General features: G+C 37.9%; 1 protein-coding gene across 5 annotated transcripts in view; it reads left to right on the forward strand.

Moving 5' to 3' along the window:
• bach2b (BACH transcriptional regulator 2b) overlaps positions 1-26700 on the forward strand; it is a 117581-nt gene that overhangs the window by 79045 nt on the left and 11836 nt on the right. For 4 of the 5 annotated variants that reach the window (XM_077220689.1, XM_077220685.1, XM_077220687.1 and 1 more), the window contains 2 exons: positions 6689-6943; positions 20093-21586. In XM_077220689.1, coding sequence (XP_077076804.1) covers positions 6701-6943; positions 20093-21586 — 1737 coding nt within the window. In that variant the 5' untranslated portion in view covers positions 6689-6700. Of the gene's footprint in view, positions 1-2892; positions 3134-6688; positions 6944-20092; positions 21587-26700 lie in introns of those variants that run through there. The other variant, XM_077220686.1, reaches the window with a different exon arrangement.

Consider the following 26700-nt stretch of genomic DNA (forward strand, 5'->3'; position numbering starts at 1 on the left):
TGAACCGGTTCTTTTTAGCAAATCAAAAACATACAGCACAAGTAAAATTTACATTAATTCTTTTAACCCTTAAGCGCATACCTCAGATCTTTAGTGACCAGGGACGTCATTCACTACCCTCCTCCTCATTCATTTTTTTAAGTTAACCTTCTTAGTATTCCTCAATCAATTCATTTATAAACTATTTAACAAGCAAAACAATAATAAAATATAGCTGCAAGCAGCAATTATCGGGGCCAAGCGCAAGAAGACGATAAGACATGCCAACATGGCTGGGAGTGTCAGACCAACTGCAGCGAGGAGCAATTAAAGACATTTTAACATGATTTTAGGCAAACTGTCTGAATAATCATTTACAGTCACTTATAATATGATTTAATGGTTTATCACTTTCGACCAATAGGTGGCGCAATTACGAAATTTATGTGGTTTGGTCAGAGTGAGGTGACAATGACACATACAAAGTTTGGTGTCAATGCATTGCAGAGATTAACCCTGAATAGTCATTTTGGAATCATGCCTCATTTTTGCTGCTGTGGTATACGAAAACGGTTTCATCTATCGACACAAAATCCATAACATTTTGTCGGCACGGTCTGGAGATGATACGATTTGATTTTGCTGAAAATCGGACAAATGGTCTAGGAGAAGTCCAAAAAAGTAGGTTTTAAAAGAAAATAAAGAATGCAGACAGGCAATTTGGCTGACTATGGCAAAACTTTGCCCTGTCAAACTTTTGTACCTTCAAGGCATGGTGCCGATGACTCATACCGAATTTCATAACGAAACACTTATGCATTCATAAAGTATAGCATTTTTTATCACAACATGAAATTACCATTGACTTCAATACACTATTTTGTTCCGTTATAGCACCAACAAGAGGCACTATCCCACTATTTTTTTGTGTCCTCAGAGTGAGCCCATACATGTGTGTGTCAAATTGTGGAGTTATATACATTTATATGTATAAACACAAAAAATGACCCACACCTGACTTTGTTTGCATTTTCTTCCCACTTACTATTAATATTTTGACATTTGGGCACTAGTACTTAGCCAACGACCTATGTTTCCAAACTCCCTACGGTGGTTTCGTCTCGATCGGTCAAATGGTTTTGAAGATATTGGCAAATGTTTTTTAAGCGTTAAATCACAACGCTACGCTAGTATGTTTGGTATCGTTGGACTCTGCAAGGATTATGTGAAAGATGACTCCCGTTTATATAATTTTACCACTAGGTGGCACTGGTTTGAAACTTCTCAGGCTCCTTCAGGGCATCATGCCGTTGACCCATACCAAGTTTTGTAACGATACGTTCATGAGTTCATAAAATGCAGCATTTTAGTAAAAAATTCAAAATGTCTGACGCCCAAAATGGCCAATATGGAAACATTGGATATTAGTCGACTCAGCATGACTCCCTGTAAAATTAGTTTGCGCGATATTCAAGAACGGTTTGACAAATAAACTTGAATTCCATAACTTTTTGTCGGCATGGTCTGAAGATGATCTGGTTATTTTTTTGTAAAAATCGGAGCAACCATCTAGGACGAGTTCGAAAAAGTACGTTTTTTTAAAAATTCAAAATGGCGGAAAGATTTACATGACGGAAAATGACGTCGAATGATGCAATCGAATCATCTTGAGCCAAGGAATCAGTGGGAAAAGGAATTGTGTTTAATGAAGACCTTATGGTTCAAAAGTTATTAGCATAAACATGAGTGAAACTTTGGACAGTTGGTGGCACTAGAGAGATTGAGTTAGAGACTCCAAATTTGCTAAGGTGACTGTTCAGACTGTCCTCTATCAGTGTGCCAAATTTCATTCAGTGTGTGGTTCTATGAGCTGCCATAGACTTCCATACGGAAGAAGACGAAGAAACGGAAGAAGATTAAGAACGCCAACGATTTCAATAGGTGCCTACGCACTTTCAGTGCTTGGCCCCTAATTATAAAAGAATGCCTGTGTTTCCATACATTTTTGTGTGTAAGTATATTTTTTTCTGCACAACAATAATTGAATCTTTAATGTCTGAATAATAGTGCAAATACACTTTAATCCACAAGGTGGCAATGTCTGATTCACAATGATGAAGTGACTTTCACTCATAGTTACCGCAGTCAGAAAACAAAAGAATAGGAAGTATAATCAGCAGAACTTGAAATGGCTCAGTGATGCAGAGCAAGTACTGTACGCAATCAAATATTAGACTGCCACTTAATGGTGGATCTGATGAAGAAGCTGTCAGCGATCCAAATATTGATTTTGAAGATGTTGAAAATAATAGTTTTGAAGATATGTTTGAGATCGAGAATATGATGCTGAATGTACTGGGAAATGAACTCTGACGAGGACAGTGATGATGGTATAAAACATCTGCTCAAACTGAACACTTCCAACCTTTTAAAAGTTAACAAAATATGCTTTATTTTATTCTTCTGTAATTGTTACTCTAATATCAGGAGAGTTTTATATTATCGTGGCACGTAGAGATCCATCCGTGTTGGATATAGATCCAGGTCACTAAACACCTGAATATGTAATAATGATTGGCTAAACATTCATGCATTTAAGGGTTAAAATTATTTTTTGCTTCTTATGGATGTGATTGGTGCTTTGCACAGATGCATTATAGCCACCTATCTTTCTCTTTTGTTTTCTTTCTTTTCATGGTAACCACATTGTACCTCCCACACACACGCACATATGTGCGCACTCACTCACACACTGCAGTATAGGATCCCTGAACCCACATGCCGTGTGGTTTGAATTTCTCTGAGACTGACTGAGAGAGATAAGAAAGAGAGAGAGAAAGAAAGAGAGGCGTCGGGCCCACTGATTCCATTCTCTTGGTTGAGGAGTTTCCATTTGCACACACAGCCATTTCCAATGACCAAGGACAACTTTCCTTTCATGTTTTAATTTGCGCTGCAGTAAACCGTCAGTGTTCGTCAAGGCTCAAGGCTTTTACAGGCTCGCTCTGATTGAAGGAGCCCGACAACGATATCCACCACATGCAACCTGCCTTGTGGAGCCGAGCTTTGAGGGTTTGCGCCCGTCTGTTTCGTCTGTACGGAGTACACAACCTGCCAATTTTGCCCAGTCAGGAGTTAAATCAAGATGACAAGGGTAAGAAATCTCAGGCCTGTGTCTCTGTGGGTCAGAGTTTGCTTAAGGTGCAGTCAGTGGTGGTTTTGGGAGCAGGGAGGAGCGCTGGCTGCACAATCCTCACCGCAGCAGGGCAGACAGGGGCAGCCCTGGCTTCAGCGGGGATGGAAAGAGCAGTGTTGGCTGCCACTAGAGCTCTGTAGGAATTGTTTAGTCATGCACCGATCATTCAGCAAGCAGAAGTTGGCCCCGGACAACTTAAATAGCTCAGTGTGTTGTGGAAAAGACTACTGGCAGAGACTGAAAGTAGAGATTGTGTAGTTTCAAAAGCAGTTTAAATCGGACTGATTCAGAGCTTAAGCATCCTCTTTTTATGTATGTCTTTTCATGCTGTGCTTAACCTTGGTTGTTAAGCTTTTTAAACCCCAGGCTAAATGCACTTTAACCCTGGGCAATGCAACATTTGTACTTGTAATTTTAGGGGGGGGAGTTTCTGAGAATGTGTGCCACAAAGTATCATGGCTTTTTGGACAAGGTAGCATGAATCTACCATGCTTTTTTTAGATGTACAGTGGTACAACAAAAAAAAAATGCTTTCATGTATTTTAGTCCAGTACCAAGGAATTTCTTGGAAGTACCTTGGAACACCATGTAAATACTGGGGTACATGAGTTCTAGTATATGGTATATATGAAAGATATAATTTATAATATAATAAAATAATGCATCATATTTTATACTATGAATATATAACATATTTAAAATATATATACACACACATATATATATATTTATATTTATATTTGTATACTATTATAATATTTATTTAAATTTTTTGTTACGTTTTAGTAATTTTGCAATATACCTTTTTTGTTATATTTCCATACACCTTAATTTTATTAAAAAAAATGTTTTGTCATTTTAGTATTTCAAATTAAATGTACTTTATTTCAGTTTGTTTCTAATTTTCATTTAGGTTATTCATCTAATATTTATATTTCAGCTTTATTTCAATTACTGAGGGCGATTAAAACTGTTGACAATAACAACACTGATGTTCAGTGAGATCTTGTAGCATCAGACAACCAATCATAAACTACACAGTGCTTACCTTAGTAATTATGTATACGCTATGCACAGTCGCATGTCCTGAGTCAAGACGTGTTCCTGGGTCAAAATATTTTGTTGATCCTGGAATAACATTCCTGTCGGAAGCTTTAATCCTAACCGTATCCCTACACCTAAACCTAACCCTAAATTATAGGTGAATGACACTGCTGTAGAAGCACCAAAGCCTGTTTGTAAGCCTAAACTTGACATAAACTGTAAACACGTTCTTCAAATCTGATTGGTTGATTGGAATTTTGTTCCAGGTTTAACAAAGATGTTGATCCAGGAACATGTTGCACTTCTGCATGCACAGTCACTAACCATTTGCATTTTGTTTAGTTTCAGCACCTTAGAGAAAAATGAAAATGTTAAACTGTGACAACACGTCGTAAACTTTCGTGAACAAGATACCGTACTCTTATATTTTTATTTTGTATATTTTTTTAACCATGTTATATTATTAGCTTATTGTATTCTACTTTGTGTTATTAAAGCTGGTAATGTGGCCATGGCAAGCTGAATTCATCTCAAGTCTCTAAAGTTACTTTTACCCAGGGTTTAGCATGGCACTGCATGGGGTAACAATTTCAAGCCCATTTCTCTCGTTCAATCTTGGCTGGTATATGTTCAGAGATCATGCACACCTTGTCAATACTTGTGCTTTATGCTGAGGTCTGCTCCTGACTCGTCATATTCAATCTGCACTTATTCAAATCAGCTGCAGGGCGGAAAGCTAATTTGTGTTTAGTGATATTCACTTGGCAGCCAATCCGACGAGAATCCCCGCTCCCGGTCTGATAAGATTAAACGCCTCGGAGTCATTGTGAGGAGCGATTGTCGAAGGTTTCTGATACAGGACCTGAGGTACGGGGGCAGGACAGTTTGTATACACACACAATTGATCCAGAATCCAGAGACACTTAAGTCCCTAATCACACATCCACCGATTGAGCTGCTTTGATGGGTGAAATGAGGGGAAAGGAAAAGGGAAAAGAGCTCAAGGTAATTTTTGTGACTGGATGTCTGAAGATCACATGCGCCAGCATCTCTCTCTGTGTGCCTCCTACAAAAGAACCAATAGCAGAGACCCCACTGTTTTGACAGCTAAATCACCTTCCCCAGCTAATCTACCACTGTGTGTGCGCATAAGATCATTGTTTAAAGTGTGAATGTGTACCTGCTTACGTGGGGGTGTATGTTAAATGAGAGTGTGAATAGTGCAACAGCAGCTGATCCCCGCACTGGTCGCGTGGGAGGGTTTGGGGCTTTGTTTTTGTGTGTGGTTGTGTGTTTGCTTTCTGTACGTGGCATCTTTGAGGAGGTGGTCACAGTGAGATTGTTGAGCCTTGAAGCCAGGATGCAAAATTACCTTCGAAAACAGGAACAAAAACATTAAAATATGTTTCTGTTGATTAACATTAGGTGTCATGAATATTAATAAACAACCATTTTTACAGTACTGATTAATCAAGGACAAATATTAAGTCAGTTTATATAATTGATTAAGTTAATACCATTGCTCATTGTTAATTTATGTTAGTTCATGAAAACATATTAAAGTCCCTCTATATTACTTTTGCGAATATTACCTTTCATGCAGTGTAATATAGCAGTTTGTGAATGTAAAAGGTCTGCAAAGTTTTAAGGATCAAAATGCACAACAGTTAGAGTTTTTGTTTCCTAAAAGAAAGAATCGATTCTGAACTGCCGAAAAAACCCATCAATACAAGTCTCACTTCACCTACATAACAATGTAACAAATTTGCATAATGCCAGCCTATGGTGTTTATTGGCTTCACATGAACAATGTCTACTTTGACCTTCCCTCTAACTCTAGTTGTAGCTGAGGCCTGGAAGAGTTTGGTTTGTCTTGTCGACATGTCAAAACTCTTAGCCCTGCAAATTCCCTTTGAATGCACATTAATTGATATGAAATAACAACACCATTTTTGCTGTTCTCAAGTGCTGAGGAAGCCTCTGGAGCTGAAATTTAGATATGGTAAAAGGTGTTTCGTTTCGGATACGTGCTTTAAGCAGTAGACCACTCACAATAGACTGGACTATCTGACCAATCAGAGCAGAGTAGGCTCTCGGAAAAAGGGTTTAGAGAGACTGAATGTTAGATGCTCTAATCACGACAGTCACTTACAAGCTGCTTCCAAAAGATCAGAGAACTGTGTGCAATGTAAACACAAACACTTCCATCAGTATTAGATAGTCACTTCAGTAGTGCACCTGTCTTTGATTTCATTGGCTTATGTCACTTATAGCAGATAAAACAACTTTAGATTTGAAATGTATTCCCTCTCTAACTCATTTTATTTTCTCTCCAAAACCCAATTAATTTTACTCACTTTTAAAGAGTGTTAAATTTGGACCAGGTTTGGATGCATTGTGTTGCACTGCTGCGGTCATCTGGATGACATAAGTTGACCCCGCTATGTCTGTCTGTCTCTTTCTGCACAGGGTGTGAGCGGTATGTCCGTGGATGAGAAGTCTGAAGCTCCCATGTACGTGTATGAGTCGACAGTGCACTGTACCAACATCCTGCTGGGTCTGAATGAGCAGCGGAAGCAGGGCCTGCTCTGTGATGTGACTGTGCTGGTGGAGGGGAAGGAGTTCCGCGCGCACAGGGCTGTCCTAGCGGCCTGCAGCGAGTACTTCCTACAGGGGTTCGTCACCCAAAGTGACAATGAACTGGTTCTCAGCATGCCAGAGGAGGTATGAATAAACATCCACATTGACATATTTAAAAAAAAATTGTTATCAAGCACATTAATGTTTTAATTATTTATTGTTTAAAAGTTTGGGGTCAGTAAGATATTTCTTTTATTTAAGATTAATTTTTATTGACCCAGAATGTATTAAATTTATCAAAAGTAACAGTAAAGACATTTATGTTACAAAATATTTATATTTTTAAAATACTGTATATGCAGTATTTCATTGTATTTATATTTCACAATATTATTAAAATCATCACAAAAAAATCTTACCGACCCCATACTTTAGAACGGTAGTATACGTTATTGGTAAGCCTCACAAGTTAGCTTTTAAAAGTCTGATCGAAAAATGTATTAAAATCGTGACATGGTCTTCCATGCATCCACTTCTTTTATGTATAAGGTATAAAAATGGCTATATGATTACTATACTAGCTTTATACTGTACATAAAAGCATGACTATAATTACCACTCATCACCTGTCTAACTACCATATGGCAGCAGCCATTATATTCCCCATCTTTATGAGCAATAGCCATGTCTCTCCAACGCGCACTCATGCACCTACATGAGCAGTAGTTTGTCTTCTCCCACAGCCCAAAGTGCACATTTAATGAACTAGCATCTATTGCATTATCCTTCCATCTCCACTCTCTGGTTCATGGATCCAAAATTAAGATGCAAAGTTTCTCGAAAGCAGAACATTTGCATAACAAATGGATGCATTTATTATGGTTTCTGTTATGTAGCACAGTAAGAACATAGTGTGATTTTAATGGGATGTACTTGATCCATATTATCCTTTTAGTCTGTCAAAGTACCTATTTAGTGTTTTAATGACATGTGCATACATTTAAAGTCCGTAACAACTGTTTTAAGAAAGATGTACTGTAGCCACATAGGTGCTAACGCATAAAAAAAAAAGTTTAATTGAGGCTGAGTTTTCAAAAAAGCTAAAGTTTCACAATTCAACAAGAAAACAATTCATGTAGGTAAACAAAGCAAAATTATTAAGATTTTATTCTCTAATACTGATATTAAGACTTAGTTTAGACACTAATTTCAGATGTAAAAAGTGACGAGCATTATTTTAGTTAGCAAACCGTGTTTTTCATTAGCATCCCACTGTCTCTGTCCTGACTGATGGCGTACTTTCTGGTTTAGCACATTGATGTATAAGATAATTAAATATTATAGAGTGCAACAGTCGGGTTCCGGAAGTAAAAATTCCATTAATTTTCTCCATAGAGGAATTCATTTTGAACGATAACCAGTCCAAGTTAATTTTTAAATAAAATGCTTAACATAGCAAATTCCTGGTAAAAAAAACTACATATTTGTGTGCATAAAATGCATATTTTACAAATCATTAGTTTGATTTTTAATCCATGCAATTCTTTATTGTACTTAAAGCAATGTGATGGATTAATTTAATGAAATTTAACCATTAAAACTGTGATTCAAGCCCAGCAATGAACTCCGAGGGCATTTAGCGATCGCAATACACATAACCACAGAAATGCATGTACACACACCCCTGCTTTCCGACTTTTCCTGTGATTGAGTTTTCCACAGGGGTGTTAATGTGACATAAGAACGCCTCCAGTGATGTATTCACACCTCTGCTCATATATTCTCTCTCACATGCACATACTCAGAATTGGGACACTTGTAATGTGGTTTAAGGTGGGCGTCCGTCGACCAGTGTTATTGCTAACAATTGAAATTTGTTTTTGGTAATTGAGTACTGTGGAAATAAAATAACATAAATGTTAGATAAACTTAAACTTAAAAAAAAAGAAGTGAAAATTATAAATCTTGCCTTGACAACTAGCTGAAATAAATACGTTTGTTGAAGTACCAAAATGACTAAAACTGAAAAATACATTAAAGCCATGTAGAAATATTTATTACTGAAATATAAAAATAAAAGCTAATTTAAAATATGAATAAATAATATAATAAAATATATAAACCAGTAAAATAATGCCTATGACAACATTAGTGATGAGGAGTATGTATACTATAATAATACTATATTATCTGTAATATGCCTGTCGAAGAGTATTGGCATGCCCTTGTTCTGTGATTGAGAAATGTTAAGAATTAGGAAGGAACATGTTAACAGGTTTTTCTGTTCAGAAATATAGAGTTTAATACGATTTAATCGAGTTCTAGAGACTTCCAGCTAATTGGAATACTTCTTTCATTCACATCTTGCCTCCTCCATCAATTATTCATCAGTCTCTTACTCTCATACTCTGGTGTGAGTGTGAACTAGGAGGGAATTGCGTCTTTCATAGATAAAAAAAAAGAGTCTAAGGATTTAATAGAGTGCTTATCTTCGCCTCAGATGTGACAGAAAATGTGTTACTGTCTCTTACTATTAATAGTGGTAAATGTCATGCATAGTCCAGATAAGATCAAAGTACTGTTTGTTTTAAGGCTTTTTTCAATAGCACAGAAAATTGAGGAGCATTTCATATTTTCTAACCGGTTTCTTTGTTACAGAGCCTTCTGTATTTTTTGTATAATCATGGGTGATTTGTTTTGTCATGTTGATTCAAAGTATGAATGTGTATAGACTTTGTGCTCGGAGTGTTGCACACATATGCCGCATCATCCAGTGATTTCACCACAGCACTCGGGGTTTGCTGAACATCGCCCCCTATATGTCACATGAGGCAAGTGATGGCAAAGAGAAATGGGGGGTTTAAGCTGCGATGGGGGTGTGCTGGTGGGGTGGTTGATGAAAAAAATCCACTGCAGATGAAATGTGAAACAAAGAGCACTGCCACCTCCTTCTCTTCCCCTCTGCAACACCCCCCACATCCACCCACCCCTCCCAGATGACCTTGTTATTGTTGAGTCGTGGGGACCGCATCGGGTTAGTGACATCATCTATGTTAGCCAGCGATGTTGAGCACAGAGAGAGAGAGAGAGAGAGAGAGAGAGAGAGAGAGAGAGAGAGAGAGAGAGAGAGAGAGAGGCCCTTAATCGGCTCTTTGTTGGGAATCAGATCATGAAGAGAGACAGAAAAACAGCTTCAACCCCCTACGGAGATGCAAGAAACCCTGTATTAGATATCCAGGATTCCAATACGAAGATATCCACGAAGAAACCATCACTGTCTGTACTTTCTGCCTTGTCTTTACACAAAGAGATTTTCTTTAAAGCGTTTTAATGCCTAAAAAATGAATAATGCATAGGTAGTATTTTTACATCTTGGGTGTGATATCAGGTTAATATGGTTCTTATGTCAGTAGTGGTTATTATTTGACTATCACATTAGAGGTTTTGCTTTGATGACGGCCTCGGATTCCCTCCAGCCACAGTCATTAGGAGACAAACCGCACGTTAGATCAGTGGTTTTCTAATGGTTTCGCTTTTTTACAGATTTTATATTGGACAACTAATGGCAACCCAACACCGTACCAAAATAGTTTTTGAACAAAATTGACAATTGAATTCTATTAAAATTATCATGAACTGCATAAGGCACAAAAATATCCAAAATTGTTAACATAACATAGGTCTAGTAGATTTATAAGTGATTTGCCACTCTAACACATGGAATAAACACTAGGTCAAATATTTTCTTAGTATTAATTATTACCAATTGACACATGCATGTGCATCAAAATACCAGTTTGATTGCACTGCCTTTGACGTCTACATTAAAAGATAATGAATGCTTTTTCTCCCCTTTTAAGTTGATAAGCCTACTTATTTTGCTATGCATACTTATTTGCATACATGATTAATTACATATTTTTTAAAACAATTTTTAGACTTATGCAACCAAATACATTAACACAGTAAAAGCAAAAGGTGAACCACTCATAAAATGAATAGGAGAAGTTTTGTAGTTTTGGCGGTTGGTTGGTTGGTTGGTTGGTTGGTTGGTTGGTTGGTTGGTTGGTTGGTTGGTTGGTCATTCGTTCGATTGGCTTTATGTAACTTCGGTTCTGCAATTTTATTGCAGATCTGAAATGTATTGAAATTTAATCTTGGTAAACACTTTCAGAGATTTAGGTCTGCACTTGTATTGAAGTTAAAATGCAAATTAACAACAAAAAAATAACTGCCAATGCAGTGTTACCAAGATGGTCCAATTTATTCCTGTGATGGCAACATTGCACACTAACTAACGTTGAAAAAGTGAAAAAAGCATAATACGACCCCTTTAGGAGAAGGAAACCAAGATGGCTGTAATCTACCAGTTAGTCACTCAGATGGGTGTGAATCGGTCTTATTAACTGGCGCTTTAGCAGTCGAGCGCTGTCAGCACCCTATGAATGACCACTTTGGCCAGTCGCCATATGATGAAACCGCATGTTAGGTCTTTCTCTGTCAGCTTATATCTGCCACAGATGTTCTTTTAGTACGTTCTTCATCTGTAAATAAGACATAGTTCAGCATAAACAGTATTAAGTGTGACTAATTTTCAAGGGAAACTGATTCACTTCTCTGTTCCTCTATTATATTCCTTAATCGTAGAATTTGCCATACCAGTGTAACCTCTGCTGATTCAAGTGATTCTCTCTTCTGTATTATTTTGTCACACCACCCAACAGCTCATGTTTTCATATTCTGTAAACCAGTAGTTTTACATAGTCTTGTACCTTTTGTATTTTTGTCCATTTTTCAAATGATTTTTTGATTCAAATCAGGTTTGTAATATTTTAATTCACCTCATAGATGGTTGGATGGGCTCAAGGCTTATAACTCTTTAACAAAGACTTTTTTAAAGCCCTATGGGACAAATTAATGGGAAAAATACTTCCATAACCAAAGAATATCTTGTCGCACTGCAGATTTGCTCGCTCTTGTTTAATGCAGGCACTACTGGCGACATCATTCCTCTCATGGACATTGCTCCCAAATGACCTCAGAGGACTCTGTATTTACTATTACTGTTATAATGTTGCAGCGTTAGTCTAGAGCTCAAAATACTCCGCTTGACAGAGTGTCGCTACTTCTCCCAGAGCTGTTATAGAGAATTATTTTGTACATTGTAATGGACTACTTTGTTCTTAGCAGAAGCTTTTATTTAACATGCAGGTAATATTATACAATAAATTAAACTAAAATCAATGTTTTATGTCCACTTACGTACTTATTTGGCGAGTAGCCGTATAACAAGCGGGATAATGTACAGTCATTAGCCCATCATTAGACAAAGACTCCTCCTGTACAACATCCCTTCTACCTGTTTTCCATTTTCTGTTTTTTGCAGAGTACAATTTATTTGAATGCACTCCTTCAGAGCTTGATTGGACTTGACTATTGATGTATTCCAGTGTGTGTGTGTGCATAATTGAGTTCCGCAGCTGTGCACTGCAGCTGTGTCACTGTGATTCAGCATTGCTTTAGACAGCCAGTGCCGGTCTGTGTCTGTATGTTTATGTATGTCTGTCTCTGCTAGTCTGATTCAGCACTAGTCTACAGCGACCTCAAACCACCTCCTGTTATAAAGTTTACAGTCCTCCACATGGAGCTACTTGTGAACAGCAACCACAAGAAATTCAGTACCATTGCAACACTCTGAAACCCAAATAAACACACACACATTCACTGCAAAATACACATTAATCAAAACACGTAACTAATCCCAACCCCTACTTGATTGAATTGCAAAATATCCTCATTCCTCAAAACCTGAAGGGCCTTCGTTCTGAAGGGCCTGTTAGGAGGGTCGTTCCATTTCGGCTTGGAAAAGAGATTTCCTTCTCTTAAAGGGGTCGTATTATGCTTTTTTTCACTTTTTCAACATTAGTTAGTGTGCAATGTTGCCATCACAGGAATAAATCGGACATTTTAACATATATTCAAGTAGAAAACCAACTAGAATATGCAAATATCAACTAGATTCTAATTACACTAAGTACAAATAGTAATAGCTGTTATTTACACTAAATGCAAGTAGCAATAGATTCCAATTACAATAAGTGGAAATAGCAGCATTTCTTAGCGATCTGCTATTTACACTAAGTGAAAACAGCGATAGATTCTATTTTCACTATAGCCGTATTTTCTTAGCAGTAAGTGTAAATAGTAGTTAGATGATATTTATACTTATAAATAGTGGCAGATACTATTTGCTCCTCATTGTTGTTGTAGCCTACATTAACCGTTATGCAATAATTATTATATTTATTAAAATTATTAAATGGATGCCACCTTATTGGGACAATAAAGCCCTCCCTAAACCTACCCCTAACCTATACATTTTCTTCATTTTTTATTGAAAATAAATTTCTTTCCGATTTGATATGTGATGGGAAAAGTGAAGTAGAGTGAATTCCACAAAAAGTGCATTCGAACCTCGGGTCTATTTGCATCAAGATTTTCTGCCATGCACCTTACCCCTACACAATCTAGTGTCTTCTGTAATTTTGTCTGCCCCAACCAGACATCAGTAGGCGAAGTTAGTGTAAATAGCATTTGCCAACAAGGTGGGCTATTTGCACTTAGTGGTAATTGTAATAATACATAATCTAGTATATATATTTTTTACATTTCAAGTTGTATAAATTAATGTAAGCTAAATATATTATGAATGAAAATTAATTAACAATAAACAATAGTATATTTATTTAATTATTTATAGCAATTGACCTAACCTAAATTAATACAATTATAAATATGTATTGTTAATTGTTAGTGCATGATACCTAATGCGTTTGTTAATGAATTTAACCTTTTTCTAAAATGTTGCCATCGTTTATTGGTTTACTTTTACATGTTCTTTGTATTTTTGTAGAATTATATTTTCTGCTTGTTTCTGCTACTGAACTTTTATAACTTCAGTGTTACATTTCTGTGCTACTAGCATCACAAACTAATTTTACTGTTTCCAAACAGGTTTCTCAAACACACCCCTGTTGGTTATTAGTTGGACCATATCATATACAGAAAATGTCACATTAGAGAAAACCCTAAATATTTAACCGGTGTTGCGGTTAATTGGTGATATACACAAACATAGTGAGAGGCTTTTGAGCAGGCCAGGACTTGGCTGGGATGGTCGAGGGGTAATCCTGCGGGATAGAGCAGGTCAGAGAGGAAATAACAGACTACATAAATACCATCACGAGACTATCACACATTTGCAGCCTATCATACAGATGGAGGGAGATCTGTCTTCTATCACAGCCGGGGGGGTTGGGCTGCGAGGGAAAGCCAAAAAGAGTGAAAGTCCGTCTGTTAAATGGAAATCTCAGTAAGAAGAGAAATAACTCGAGAACAGGGAAACAAGAGTGAAAGAGTCTTAAAGGCCAAAAGACGCAGCGCTGTCTAGCTTTTAAGGACAGAGAGGTCATGTCCTTTTCTCTGTCTGGTTGTGTATCGTAAACCTCATTTTGAGAGGATTATCCAGTAGAGTATCTGATTTAATCCATCGCACTATAGGGAGGGCTAACTCTAAATCTGTCAAGTGTTTACCGTCTGCTTGTGACTTTGTGTGTATGTGTGTACATGTTTGAGATGTTATACAGTGGAAACAAAGTGAATTTGGGCAGTTTGGACACATAAAATCTGTATCTGAAAACAAATGTTGCAGAATTAACTTTAGCTATTTTTCCAATTTATGGGGACCAGAAGGATAGTTATGCCAGAAATGTTTGACCTTGGCATGTTTTTTTTTGTTTGTTTGTTTGTTTTTTTGGTCCCCATGAGGAAAACGGCTTATAATTTGTTTTTTGAAAATGTAAAATACAGAAATTTTTCTGTGAAGGTTGTGTTTAGGGGTAGGGTTAGAGTTAGGAGATATATACAGCTTGTATAGTATAGAAATTCTTTATGTCTATGGAAAAATCACATAAAACGTAAAAAACCCAACGTGTGTGTGTGTGTGTGTTAGAGAGAGAGAATTATAATTAGCTGTTTGTGGGTCACTGATGTACAAGATGTCCACAATAAAGAAAATAGCATAAGGAAGTGAAATTGAAAGGAAATATTTATTTTTCCTTTAAATTAATTTAAATTAACTTCTTAAAAATGAATTGTTCATGTCTTTTCTATCATAAAGTATCATGTCCTGTTTTTTTCTGCATGTTGTTCACATAATTGTGATTATGTGGACAAAACCTTTCAAATATATATATATATATATATATGAAAGGTTTTGTATATATATATATAATATTTTTTTAAATGATAATAATAAAATGTTATGCCAGATTTTTATTTTTAAGAATTTTATTATATTACTGAGGTTTTTCTCTTCATTATGATATCAGGACAGTCATATCACCCTGACAATTTGTATTTTATGCCTCAAAGAAGAAATACATGCTCATCATAAAAGAGGAGTATTCACATCACATCAATGTAATTAAAGGTAATTGAGCTTAACATTATCCTTTCATTATTTATTTTTAAATTTTCTTAAAATGATGTACTGCCACCTTATTACATGTGGTATTTTTGGCATATTTGAAGGTCTGTGTTTCAAAGCCTACTGAACTTCCTTCCTCAATTTAGTGTTCGAACATTCAAATCGCTTAAAATGATGGCTAAAAATGCTGTCTCATTGAAGCACAGTCAATAAATGCCCTTACCGTAGCCCCGCATATTCCAGTTCAGTGTGAGCCGTGACTTTGTGCTGCACCGCGGCTCATTTGATTGTGTCTGCATGTGGAGTTTAATGTCAGGTTAGTCAGCAGATTTCATATCGCAGGCACCCCGTCTTCAGTAGAGGTTTTGTATTTTTTCAGACACCCTGTAAAGCATTCGCCACATTGTCATGCGGATCTTTGCCTCATTAACATTCATGACATGCAGGAATTTGGTGGAGCAAATTTACATAAATTAGCCGTCTCTGCTACTGAGAGGGGAAAGGCAGAATATCAAAGAGAGAGGGAATGAATGAACGAGAGGGCAGGTGTGAGGGGTTTATAGCATTCTGCGACCTTTTTATGGAAGGAAACGCTTGGCACAATTCCCGAATATTCAGGAGTTGTCAGGATGTATGATATACAATTGATTTAATTTCCTGCTTTGTAACAATATGACCCTTTTGAGGCCCAGTGAAGGAGAATAGTCTGTAGTCGGAATTAGCATAAATGTCCCAGATCTGTCGTGGAGATAAATTTGCTCCTTTGTCTGTTTCAAACATAATAAATGTTGTTAACAGGTCCAGTGGCTCATATGTCAAAGTCAGTCCCTTAATGAGCTGCAATTGTGCTTTATTTTTCCTCTTCTGTGAGCACATTTTATGTTCTCTTTTGTTGTTTGTATTCGTAGTGCTACGCGGTTAAAGTGATAGTTCACCCAAAAATGAAATTTGTGTCATCATTTACTCAACCTCATGTCAGAATTGAATGATAATTCAAACTGAACCAGTTTTTGAGTTCAACTCACTGACTCGATGGTCCGGTCACAACGGTTAACAACTGACTGTTATAGAGGCCGAGTAAATAATGAATGAATTTTTATTTCATAGGTGTTATACCTTTAAGCCTTTGTCTCAGACCATATCACCCATCCCATTGTAATTCTAACCCCTTCATCTTTTTATTCCTTTTTCACATTTCCATGCTCTTCATTCTCTTACTCCCTTTCCATCCATTTTGCCTTTCTTCTTTCTTTTCGTCCACACCCCTCATCTCTCTTTCCATCAGGCTGATGGTGTGTGTCATAGAAACACTTGTAGTAGCAGTCACAGATGGTGCAGCCGATGCTGCTTATGTCAGCTGAAAAACACATTTCAGCATTTTTTCCCCCAGCAGAGAGAGCTGTTTGTCAGCCGTAGCTTCTCCATACCTTCACACCCCCAACATCACTGTCTCTCTCCACCTTCAATCATAACCTGGAATGTCCAAATGGATCTGAGCCCATTAGAAAGCACTAAGCTGCATTGCTTGAATATACAAATGTAGGTATTTTTCCACTTTTTGATGATGATCAAATATATTTTCTAATTATCTATGTATTTGTTCCTTTTTTTAGCCAAGGACATTTAAAATGTAACTAAAACAGCAAAATATAACTGGAAGAATAAATGAACACTAGGAAGAATACTGAATCAGTTTCAGTTAAATGCTCCAACAGCAATATTCAGCTACATTTTTACTGAAACATTTTAATATGTGAAAATTCCTATGCAGAGAAAATTTAAATTGACAATTTGAACTGATTCTTGGAAATGAATCGAACTCGAATTGCTACTGAAACTTAAATCAGAGACATAATTAAAACATTGAAATAACGAAAAGAATTGCATGAAAATCATCCATAATGTTCGCAATGTTTAATCTTATATCTCCAGCTAAATTATCATGAACATATTGTGAATTTAAGGTGATTGATAAGGCTGCACTGACTGCTTTAAAATCCATTGTATGTTTGAATGAAATCTCTCCCTCTTTCTGGTTCCTCTTTCTTTCTCTCCTAAGTGGACACATTTCCTATCAAAGGGCCGTGAACATCCCATTCACACACATGCACACTCTACATGCCATCCTCCCCCACACCAATACACACTGTACACACACATACAATACACACTAGCACACACACCATCCCCCACAAAGATTAGGAGTCAGCAGCTTCCTCTCAGGAGTGACTGATTGGCGCTGTTTTGTTGCCAGCGGGCAGATGAGCCTCTCTCTATCTCTCTCTCTCTCTCTCTCTGTCTTTCTCTCTCTCTCTCTCTCTCTCTCTCTGTCTCTCTGTACTATAATGCGTCTACTGGACACAAGACAGCCCCAGATGACTCAGAATCAGTAGTCATCAGTTTTGTTTGTGTGCATATTTTTTGGATGCAATGCTTTGTTTGTGTATGATTGGATGATTTTCTCTGAAGGAGATGGAAAATAAATGTGATCTATCCATTCTAATCCTTTCTTAAGATGTGATATGTTCTTCATTCTGCTCTTTGCTATACATTTGAAGATTATCATACATCACGATACAGGTCTCTGGAATACTTGATTCGGATTAGTCAATCACAGCATTTCACAGTCAAGTGTTTCGGAAATGACAACCAGTTTACTGTTTTCCCTGGCAACCAATCTCCTATAACTGTGCTTGTCTCATGTCTTTTGTATCATTCTGCTGTATCTTTCTTCTCATATAGAACAATAATTTTGATTCAAATCAGTGTTTCATGAGCATTTATTTATGTATTTGCAAAAAAGCCATATAATAAGGAGGATAAGCCATTTAATGAGTATATTCTGATCAACCTGTCTGGGTTTATTTTGAAATAATATCCAGTTGACTGTAAATTATGTTATATTAGAGCAGAGAAAATATTTCTTACTTTGTCTCTATTTTAAATTTACATTTAAGATTAAAGTTTCAAAACAGAACCAAAGCCCAACGTTTAACACTGTGCTTGTTCTGCTTTTCAGACACTGGTAATTCCTTCTGAAAATATACAGATATAGTTGATTTATTAATACAGTTAACATTCAAATGTGTGTTTTTTTTTAGACTTAACTCAACTATTGCATTTCCTCAAAAGGTTTTACAGGAAAGAAGGCTTGAAATGGTACTACAGAATTCTTGGAATGTGAACTTTTGTGTTTGATTTAGCTATAATCAAGAAGACGTCAGTAGCTTAATCAGGAGTCTGTATGTTGTGTGTGTCTGATTTGTTTCACATTCCCCACACTATAGTAATCAGCTGTGTTTCAACTCATTGTAACAGAAAAAGCCTTTTTAACCTCAGACTTGGGTTTTCCCTCCATGCCTTGGCCGGCCCTGACTCTAAATACAATCCGTTTTTTTCCACATGGAAAAATCTACTAAACAAATTCTATGGATCTGGTTTTATAGTAGGAAAGAGATAATCTGCACTCCCTAACTAACCACAAAAAAAATCTGATAATAACAAGTAACAATAAAAAGAGTTAGCAGTTTGTTCCTATCAACAAAAGAAACAAACTCATAGTAAACAGTGTCTTGTCCTCATTCATTGAACATAAAGTGTTGATCTCATTCCCTCCCATCTATGAGCACAAGTTCACTTGTGCTGTTGAGCACGTTACGTAATTGAGGGAGAAGAGAGAGCGCTTTGTGGACTGAACAATGCCGACCCAGATCAAAGTCCAGCCATTGTAATGTGTCTGATAACGAAGAACACAACACCTACATCGATGTCTGTCCATGACGTTTTGACTCCAGCATAGCATAGGCAGAGTCTGACTCACTGTCATAGAAAGAACACAATTTGAAAAGCTGGTTTGGAATCTAAAGCTCTTGTGAAATGATTTACTCAGCTGCTACAAAAAGAAGTCTTAAATTATCTTAATTTAGAGGATTTTCTCTGCAAATATCGATAAATATGATAGTTTGCTTAATTTGATTTATTAATTAGCAGCATTCCATTCAAATTCTTTATTTGATTGACAGCTAGTCGAGAGTTATAGAGCCTACGTTTACAGGTCCCACAAGTTGCTTCACACTTGTAAAAAATAAAACCGGTGAGCTTGGGTTATTATTTTTGCCTTGTCTTAATTCATTTACTCATATGCCCTTACAGCGCAAAGACCACAGTGGGCCAGCCAAGCTTTTGCAGGCTCAGGCATTTACCTAATTATCTAGCATTAGGTCAAATGGAAAGCTTCCATATCTGTCTGTGTCTGTCTCTCTCTGTCTGCCTCTCTCTTCTCTCTCTCTCTCTCTCTCTCTCTCTCTCTCTCTCTCTCTCTCTCTCTCTCTCTCTCTCTCTCTCTCTCTCTCTCTCAGCAAGCTCTGGATGGCTGTAGTAGGGATAAGCTGTAAGAGTCCTAGAGCCTATTAGGCTTTAAGGTGCCTCACCTGAGGGATAGATGTGAAATTATGTTTACAAACCTGCATGCTTCTACCTGTTTCTACAATATCATTTCCAACAAACAGGGGGCCAAGCTGCACCTACAGGGCTGACTTGAGCAGAGAGTGGAATGTCAGATGTCTTTGTTACATAAATGAGGCTGGTCTCTTGACCTTACTGACAGACTCCACCTTTTCACTTTTTATTTCCCGCTGTATAGAACATTCGGTGCTGACCTGATAAAAGATTAACTGGCACTTTACAGTGTTTGTTTACGGTCATTTGAGCTGTCTAGTTCTCTCAGCACACTCCAAGTGCCTTGAACAATAGCATGCTGATGGTAACATTGGCAATTTCCCCTGTTTTTCTGTGTGTGTCCGCAGGTCAGTGCCCGGGGATTCGCTCCATTGTTACAGTTTGCCTATACGGCTAAGCTGCTGCTCAGTAGAGAAAACATCCAGGAGGTCATCCGCTGTGCCGAATTCCTGCGCATTCACAACCTGGAAGACTCCTGCTTTCGCTTCCTGGAAGCCCAACTGCGCAGCGAGGAGGATGGCCTGCTCCTGTGTCGCAAGATGGCGCCTGAGAGCAATCACTCGGAGGATGAGAGCATGCAACCTGAGTTGCTGACAACAACGACAACTGCAGTGACCCTGTCCGGTTCTCCACGCTCTCGTCGTTGTGCAGAGACCCTGAACTCATTGCGGCGACCAGACCATGAGCAGCTGGTGGCAACAGAAGATTTCGCTGATGGGCTGATGGACTTTGAGCGACACGGCACCTCAGACCTGCCACGATGCCCTAAGTACAGGAAGTACCAGTGGGCATGCAACAAGCACAATAACGATGCCTCCTCACACACCAGTACCTCAGGTTTTCCAAGCACATTCAAGGAGATGAGCAGGCCAGCAGTGATGCAAATCAAGCAGGAGCCACGCAGCGAGGAAGAGTCCATCTCGCTTTGCCTGTCAGGGGACGAGCAGGACGGTGGTGAAAAGGACGGTGTGGCTGAGATGGAGCTCGATGATTCGATTGCAGTGGACCAACCAAAAGGCAGCAACAAGTCACCGACCTGCCTAAGAACTCTTTTCAATAAGGACCTGCCTAGCACACCCGAGCAGCTTTTTGTTAACAGACTCATTAATGCCCAGGATAAAGGAACCACTCAGGCAGACCACAAAAAAGACTACAGGCCTTCGCTTGGCAATGAGCTTGGCATGCCTGTGGCATTCCCCAAAGACGCTGATGGTTTCCCACCAGGGCTTTCGTTGAAGTCGGATTCATGCGATGGTGTGTGCAAGCAAGAGGTGGAGCTGGACCGCCGCAGTGTCATCTTCCCTCCAGGGGCCTGTGACCGACTGGGTACTCCCACCCACTCCCATCCCAGCGGAAACTCATTGGAGAAGGAGCTCTCAGAACACATGCCAAAGGGATTGTGGGCCGGCGCCAGCCAGTCCCTCCCCAGCTCCCAGACCTACTCCCCCAGCACCATAGCCAGTGACCCGCCCCTGCTTTGCCGCCAAAGGCCCAATACCAGCTGCCCAGTGCCAATCAAGGTATGCTCACGATCGCCCCCTTCAGAGACCCGCACCCGGACCTCCAGTTCATGTTCGTCGTATTCTTATGCTGAGGACGGGAGCGGCGGGTCCCCCTGCAGCCTTCCACAGTTTGAGTTTTCATCCTCGCCTTGCCCCAATGCAACACGGTGTCTCACCGCTGACCCACAGGAGGCAGGCGGTGGGACAGATGCTCTCTTCACACGGGTGCGGCCAAAGATAAAGTGTGAGCAGTCGTATGGAACCAATTCCAGTGATGAGTCAGGGTCCTTTTCGGAGGGGGACAGTGAATCATGTCATGCTCGAGAGCAAGGCCCTGAGGTGAGTCTTACCAATTTTTCTCTTATGTGTTTACCTGTTGTCTAACAATTCCTTCCAAAAGCACACTTTGCATCTCATACCCTAGTGTTCATCTATGCAGGAACCAATTAAATGTGCATGCTGCCCTTATGCTATTAGTGACTTTCCCTTTGTCTTTCACTGATTCATTGAATAGAGCTGCTGACTGCTAATGGACCAATGAACACTGTAATCATTTTCATGTCTGGGCTGACATAAACAGAATAACTGCAATGATATTACTCTGACCTTTTGTGTGTTGTCTAGGGAAGACTAATATAGTAGTATACAGCAGAGAGGAGCAAACTGAATTTGACAATCAAGTCTGGAATGCTGTTGTGTGAAGAGAAAACACAATAACTACACACTTCATCAAAATTGAGCTAAGACTGGAATCGGGTCTCCCAGACTATGATCTGTCCTGTAACAGAAGTGCTTGGCTTACCTCTGCTCAGATTCTGAGAAAGTGTTAAAGGATAGTTCACCTAAAAGCTACAATTCTGTCATCATTTACTCACCTTCATGTTGTTCAAAACCTGTATGACTTTCTTTGTTCTGCAGAACAACAAAATGTTATTCTAAAACATGTTTCATGTTTTGTTTTGTTTTTAAATAATGAAAGTGTTGTTTTTGGACACCAATGACTTTCATCCTATGGTCAAAAACAGATGAAAATATATTTCATGTTTCACAGAAGAAAGCAAGTCAAACAGGATTGACATGAAGGTGCGAACATGATGACATAATTATCATTTTTGGGTGAGCCATTCCTTTAAAACCGTTCAAATAAAAATTCAGTCAAAACATTTGAAACAATTTTTCTCAAGTCTTATTGTTTTTCCCTTTCGCATGGCAGTGTTCAATGCAACAGTAAGGAGCATTGAAAATTAAAAGTAAAACCGGGCAAAATAGGGCAGTTAAGAATATGTCAATAATATAGCCCAATCCAATGTACACTCTAGCAGAGTAATATTGAATATGAAACTTTGTTTATATGTTGCTCACCTACCATATTACTAATAAGGGGGTGTGGGTCTGCTCTGTGCTGTGATTGGTTAACACTAAGCAACGATTCACAGCCTCAATCCTCAGAACATGTTAAAGAGAGATAGAGAGGAGAAAAGAGAGCCAGAGCACATGTGCTCACACCAAGCCCCAGTGCTTCCTAAGCTCAAGGCACACAGTGCTTCTTTCTAAAGAGATTGCCCTTTAATGGTGAGTGGCACAGTCACACGCTATTCTTCATTTTATCAAAGGTTTGGTTGATCAGTCAAACATTTGATTTATTAGCATGGTCCATGAAGCCCCTGCTGGTAGATGCTGGGTGCAGAAAGCTGTCTGCAGAAAACATTTTCTCCATTGACAGCCATTCAAAATTTGCTGTATATTCTGTTTTTTGTTTCGTTTTTTGCGGTTCAGATAGCATACAGTGCTGGTCAGAATTATTTGCCCCCTTGGTAAATATGATCAAAGATGGCTGTAAAAAATAAATCTGCATTGTTAATCCTTTTGATATTTTATTTAAAAAATTAGCAAAAATCTAACCTTTCATTGAAGTAAAATAATTGAAAGTGTGTGGGAAGTCACATTATGAAATAAATGTTTTCCTCTAAAACACGTTGGTTACAATTATTTGCCCCCTTTTATTAAATGTTTTTTTCAACCGCCTTTTCCCAAGATAACAGCTATGAGTCTTCTCCTATAATGCCTGATGAGTTTGGAGAACAACTGACAAGAGATCAAAGACCATTCCTCCATACAGAATCTCTCCAAGAGAGGAAGATCCAAACATGCCCCATTATAAGATTTCTAGCAGAAGCCGTCAGGTTTTCATTTTTTATCTGTGGGTATTTGATCAAATCCAAGATGTCCAGGACCTCTGGCAGAAAATTAGGCCCACAGCATTAAAGATACAGCAGAGCATTTCATTTTACACATGGGGTACTTTTTTTATCCCTGTGTGCACCAAACCCATCTTAAGTGTTCTGACCATAGAACCCGTCCTGTTTGAAGTTCCAGTAGTGTCAGTTACTTTTCAAACGTTCTATGGACAGATGAAACAAACAACAAAGAGCTTTTTGGAAGCAAACACTGAACCCCAGACCTGAACCCTATAGAAAATGAGTGGGCTGAACTGAAGAGAAGAAGCACCAACATTGATCTGGGAATCTGAAGGATCTGGAGAGATTCTGTACGGAAGAATGATCTCTGATCTCTTGTCAGTTGTTCTCCAAACTCATCAGGCATTATAGGAGAAAACGCAGAGCTGTTATCTTGGCAAAAACAGGTGGCAAAAAGTATTTGATAAAAGGGGGCAAATAATTGTTCCCAATGTGTTTCGGAGAAAAACATTTATTTCATAATGTGATTTCCCCCCCCCCCCCCCTTTCAATTCTTTTACTTCAATAAAAGGTTAGATTTTTGCATTTTAAAATGTCAAAAGGATTAACAATGCAGATATATTTTTTACCGCCATCTTTGATCATATTTACCAAGGGGGCAAATAATTCTGACCAGCACTGTATATGTTCTCTTGACACAAAATAAACAAAGCAAAATTATGAATTAGGGAGATGGAGAAAAATTATAAATTAAAAATGTATTCATCTAAATGACAGTCAGTAAATGAGTGTCTGTTACTGATAGTTGTAATATCACTGAAAGGTGAGACACTGATAGAAAAGAGTTTAAATGTAGAGATTTAGAATGAAGAGAAAGAATGGATAAACACGCTTGTGTGAAGCAGCTGTCTGATCTGAATGTGAGTTGAATTTCACTTGGAATGCTGTATATTTTAAAAGAGCAAATAACTCTAAAGGAGAAGGAGAGGCCATGTTTAGAGACTGGGGGTGAGACCTTTAGAAATGCATGTGGAGGCCTTGATAGAGAAAATTGTTTGTTGCCATGGTAACACAGAGCACTCAGGAACGAATTGGCTAGTTTTCAGCATTTTGTGCATTTTTTCCGTTTTATTTGTAAAAGACTTGAGACACACTGTACCCGACCTGAAACAAATTGTAAATACGTTTGTTGCCTCAAAGTATTTGCCCTCCCCACACACTCATAGTGCATCTGACTCTTCATTTGACTTTTCAATGGAGCTTTGTATTTCAACTAGTTTACTTTTCTTTCCCGTTTTGATTTAGAAACAGACCCAAAATCACTTAAGAATTCCTGACTTCACTAAATGGATTAATTTAAAGTACAAGGGGGTTGGAATTGTATCTGCAGATGTTCAAAATGAGGGTCAAGATCTTAGATAGCTGCTGAAGTTGAAAGCTCTCATGTCTATCTAGTATCTGATACACTCTTTCACTCCAGCTTTCACTCTTCTTCTCAGTTGCATTCTTGTTGTTTTTCATTTTCTCATCTACACCTAACCATTTCTGTGAAGCTGAGCTGACGCAAGTCTGAGAAAAGGACTTAAAATCTCCCTTCTTCAATTCAGAAACTTCATCTTGAGAGCAAATGCTACCTTTCAAATATGCTTTTCATATAATTCCTATGCTACATTTTTTTCAAGTATGGGCACTTAGTCCACTAGCCCTTGGTCTAGGTTGTTGTTGTTGTTTTTACCCAAGTTTAAAAATGTTTTGATCACAAATAAAGTAAAAACACTAATATTGTAAATTATTATTACAATTTAATATAAATGTTTTCCATTTTATTATATTTTAAAATGTATTTTATTCCGGTGATAGCAAAGCTGAATTTTCAGCGTCATTACTTCAGTCTTCAATGTCACATGATCCTCAAGAAATTATTCAAATATGATGATTTGGGTAACACTTTAGTTTAGGGTCCAATTCTCGCTATTAACTAGTTGCTTATTAGCATGCATATTACTAGAATAATGGTTGTTTATTAGTACTTATAAAGCATATAATAACGCTTTATTCTGCATGACCATATTCTACATCCCTTAATCCTACCCAATACCTAAACTTAACCACTACCTTACTAACTATTAATAAGCAGTAATTAAAAGTTAATTGAGGCAAAAGTCGTAGTTAATAGTTAGTTAATAATGAGAATTTGGACCCTTAACTAAAGTGTGACCATGATTTGCTACTCAAGTAACATTTCTTATTATTATCAATGTTAAAAACAGTTGCTGCTTAATATTTTTGTGAAAACCATGATATATATTTTTCAGGATTCTTTGATGAATATAAATTTAATAAGAACCACTTTTATTTGAAACAGAAATATTTTGTTACATTATAAATGCCTTTACTGTCATTCTGACCACAATCTTTGAATGGTAGTCAATAACAAAAAGAACATGTTTGATTTGTTTTTGTGATAAAAATCATGCTTATAGTTGAAGAAATTCCCATATCTCTCTCTCTCTCTTTCTCTCTCTCTCCTAGTGATATGCAGTACAAACACACAGACTTGTCAAAAAAGAGACAGTCCTTTGTTGCACAGCAAATGGCATGTAAGAGAAAGAGCATGAGAGTGAGAGAGACAGAGAGAGAGAGAGAGAGAGAGAGAGAGAGGAAGAGAGAGGAGCTGCACACAAAGAGAGATACACAATCTCAAAAATAGCTTCAGCCTGCTGCTCGAAACAATGAATTCAAAGGAGGAAGGAAGTTGTTAAACTGTAGGCTAATCATAGCACTAGTATAGTCCTTCTAGGCTAGTCTAGATACTGAAGTCAGGTCTTTGAACTTTTATCTCTTTTTCATAAGTCATATACAGTATCACTTACCCTCTGTGACCAGCATCTATTCAAACAGGAAGAGCTCAGGTCCAAGAATATTGCCATATCATTTGATTTGTCCTTACTTTAATCTGTTTCACACACAACAATACATACTTTTTGAAGCCGACTTGACACCTCTGGAAGATACTAGAGGACTGAAGTCTTACTCACTCTGACAGTAACCTGAAGATTTCACTGGAGACTGACCGGAGAGATTTCAGTTGTGGGGGCAAAAAAAGGTCCTGACTCCTGAAGTAAAAAATAACTATGCCTTACTGAGGACAGTTATCAAATCTTGAGATCTTTGAGAAGATTTATCTACCATTTTCTTTACGCTTTAGTCATTCGGTTACACTGGGTGAAGTATTGATCTCGGAGTGAGTGGGTG

Source organism: Siphateles boraxobius, unplaced genomic scaffold (assembly GCF_051911475.1).
Source record: "Siphateles boraxobius isolate OS27281-9 unplaced genomic scaffold, OSU_SipBor_1 8, whole genome shotgun sequence".
In the NCBI taxonomy this organism is placed as follows: Eukaryota; Metazoa; Chordata; class Actinopteri; order Cypriniformes; family Leuciscidae; genus Siphateles; species Siphateles boraxobius.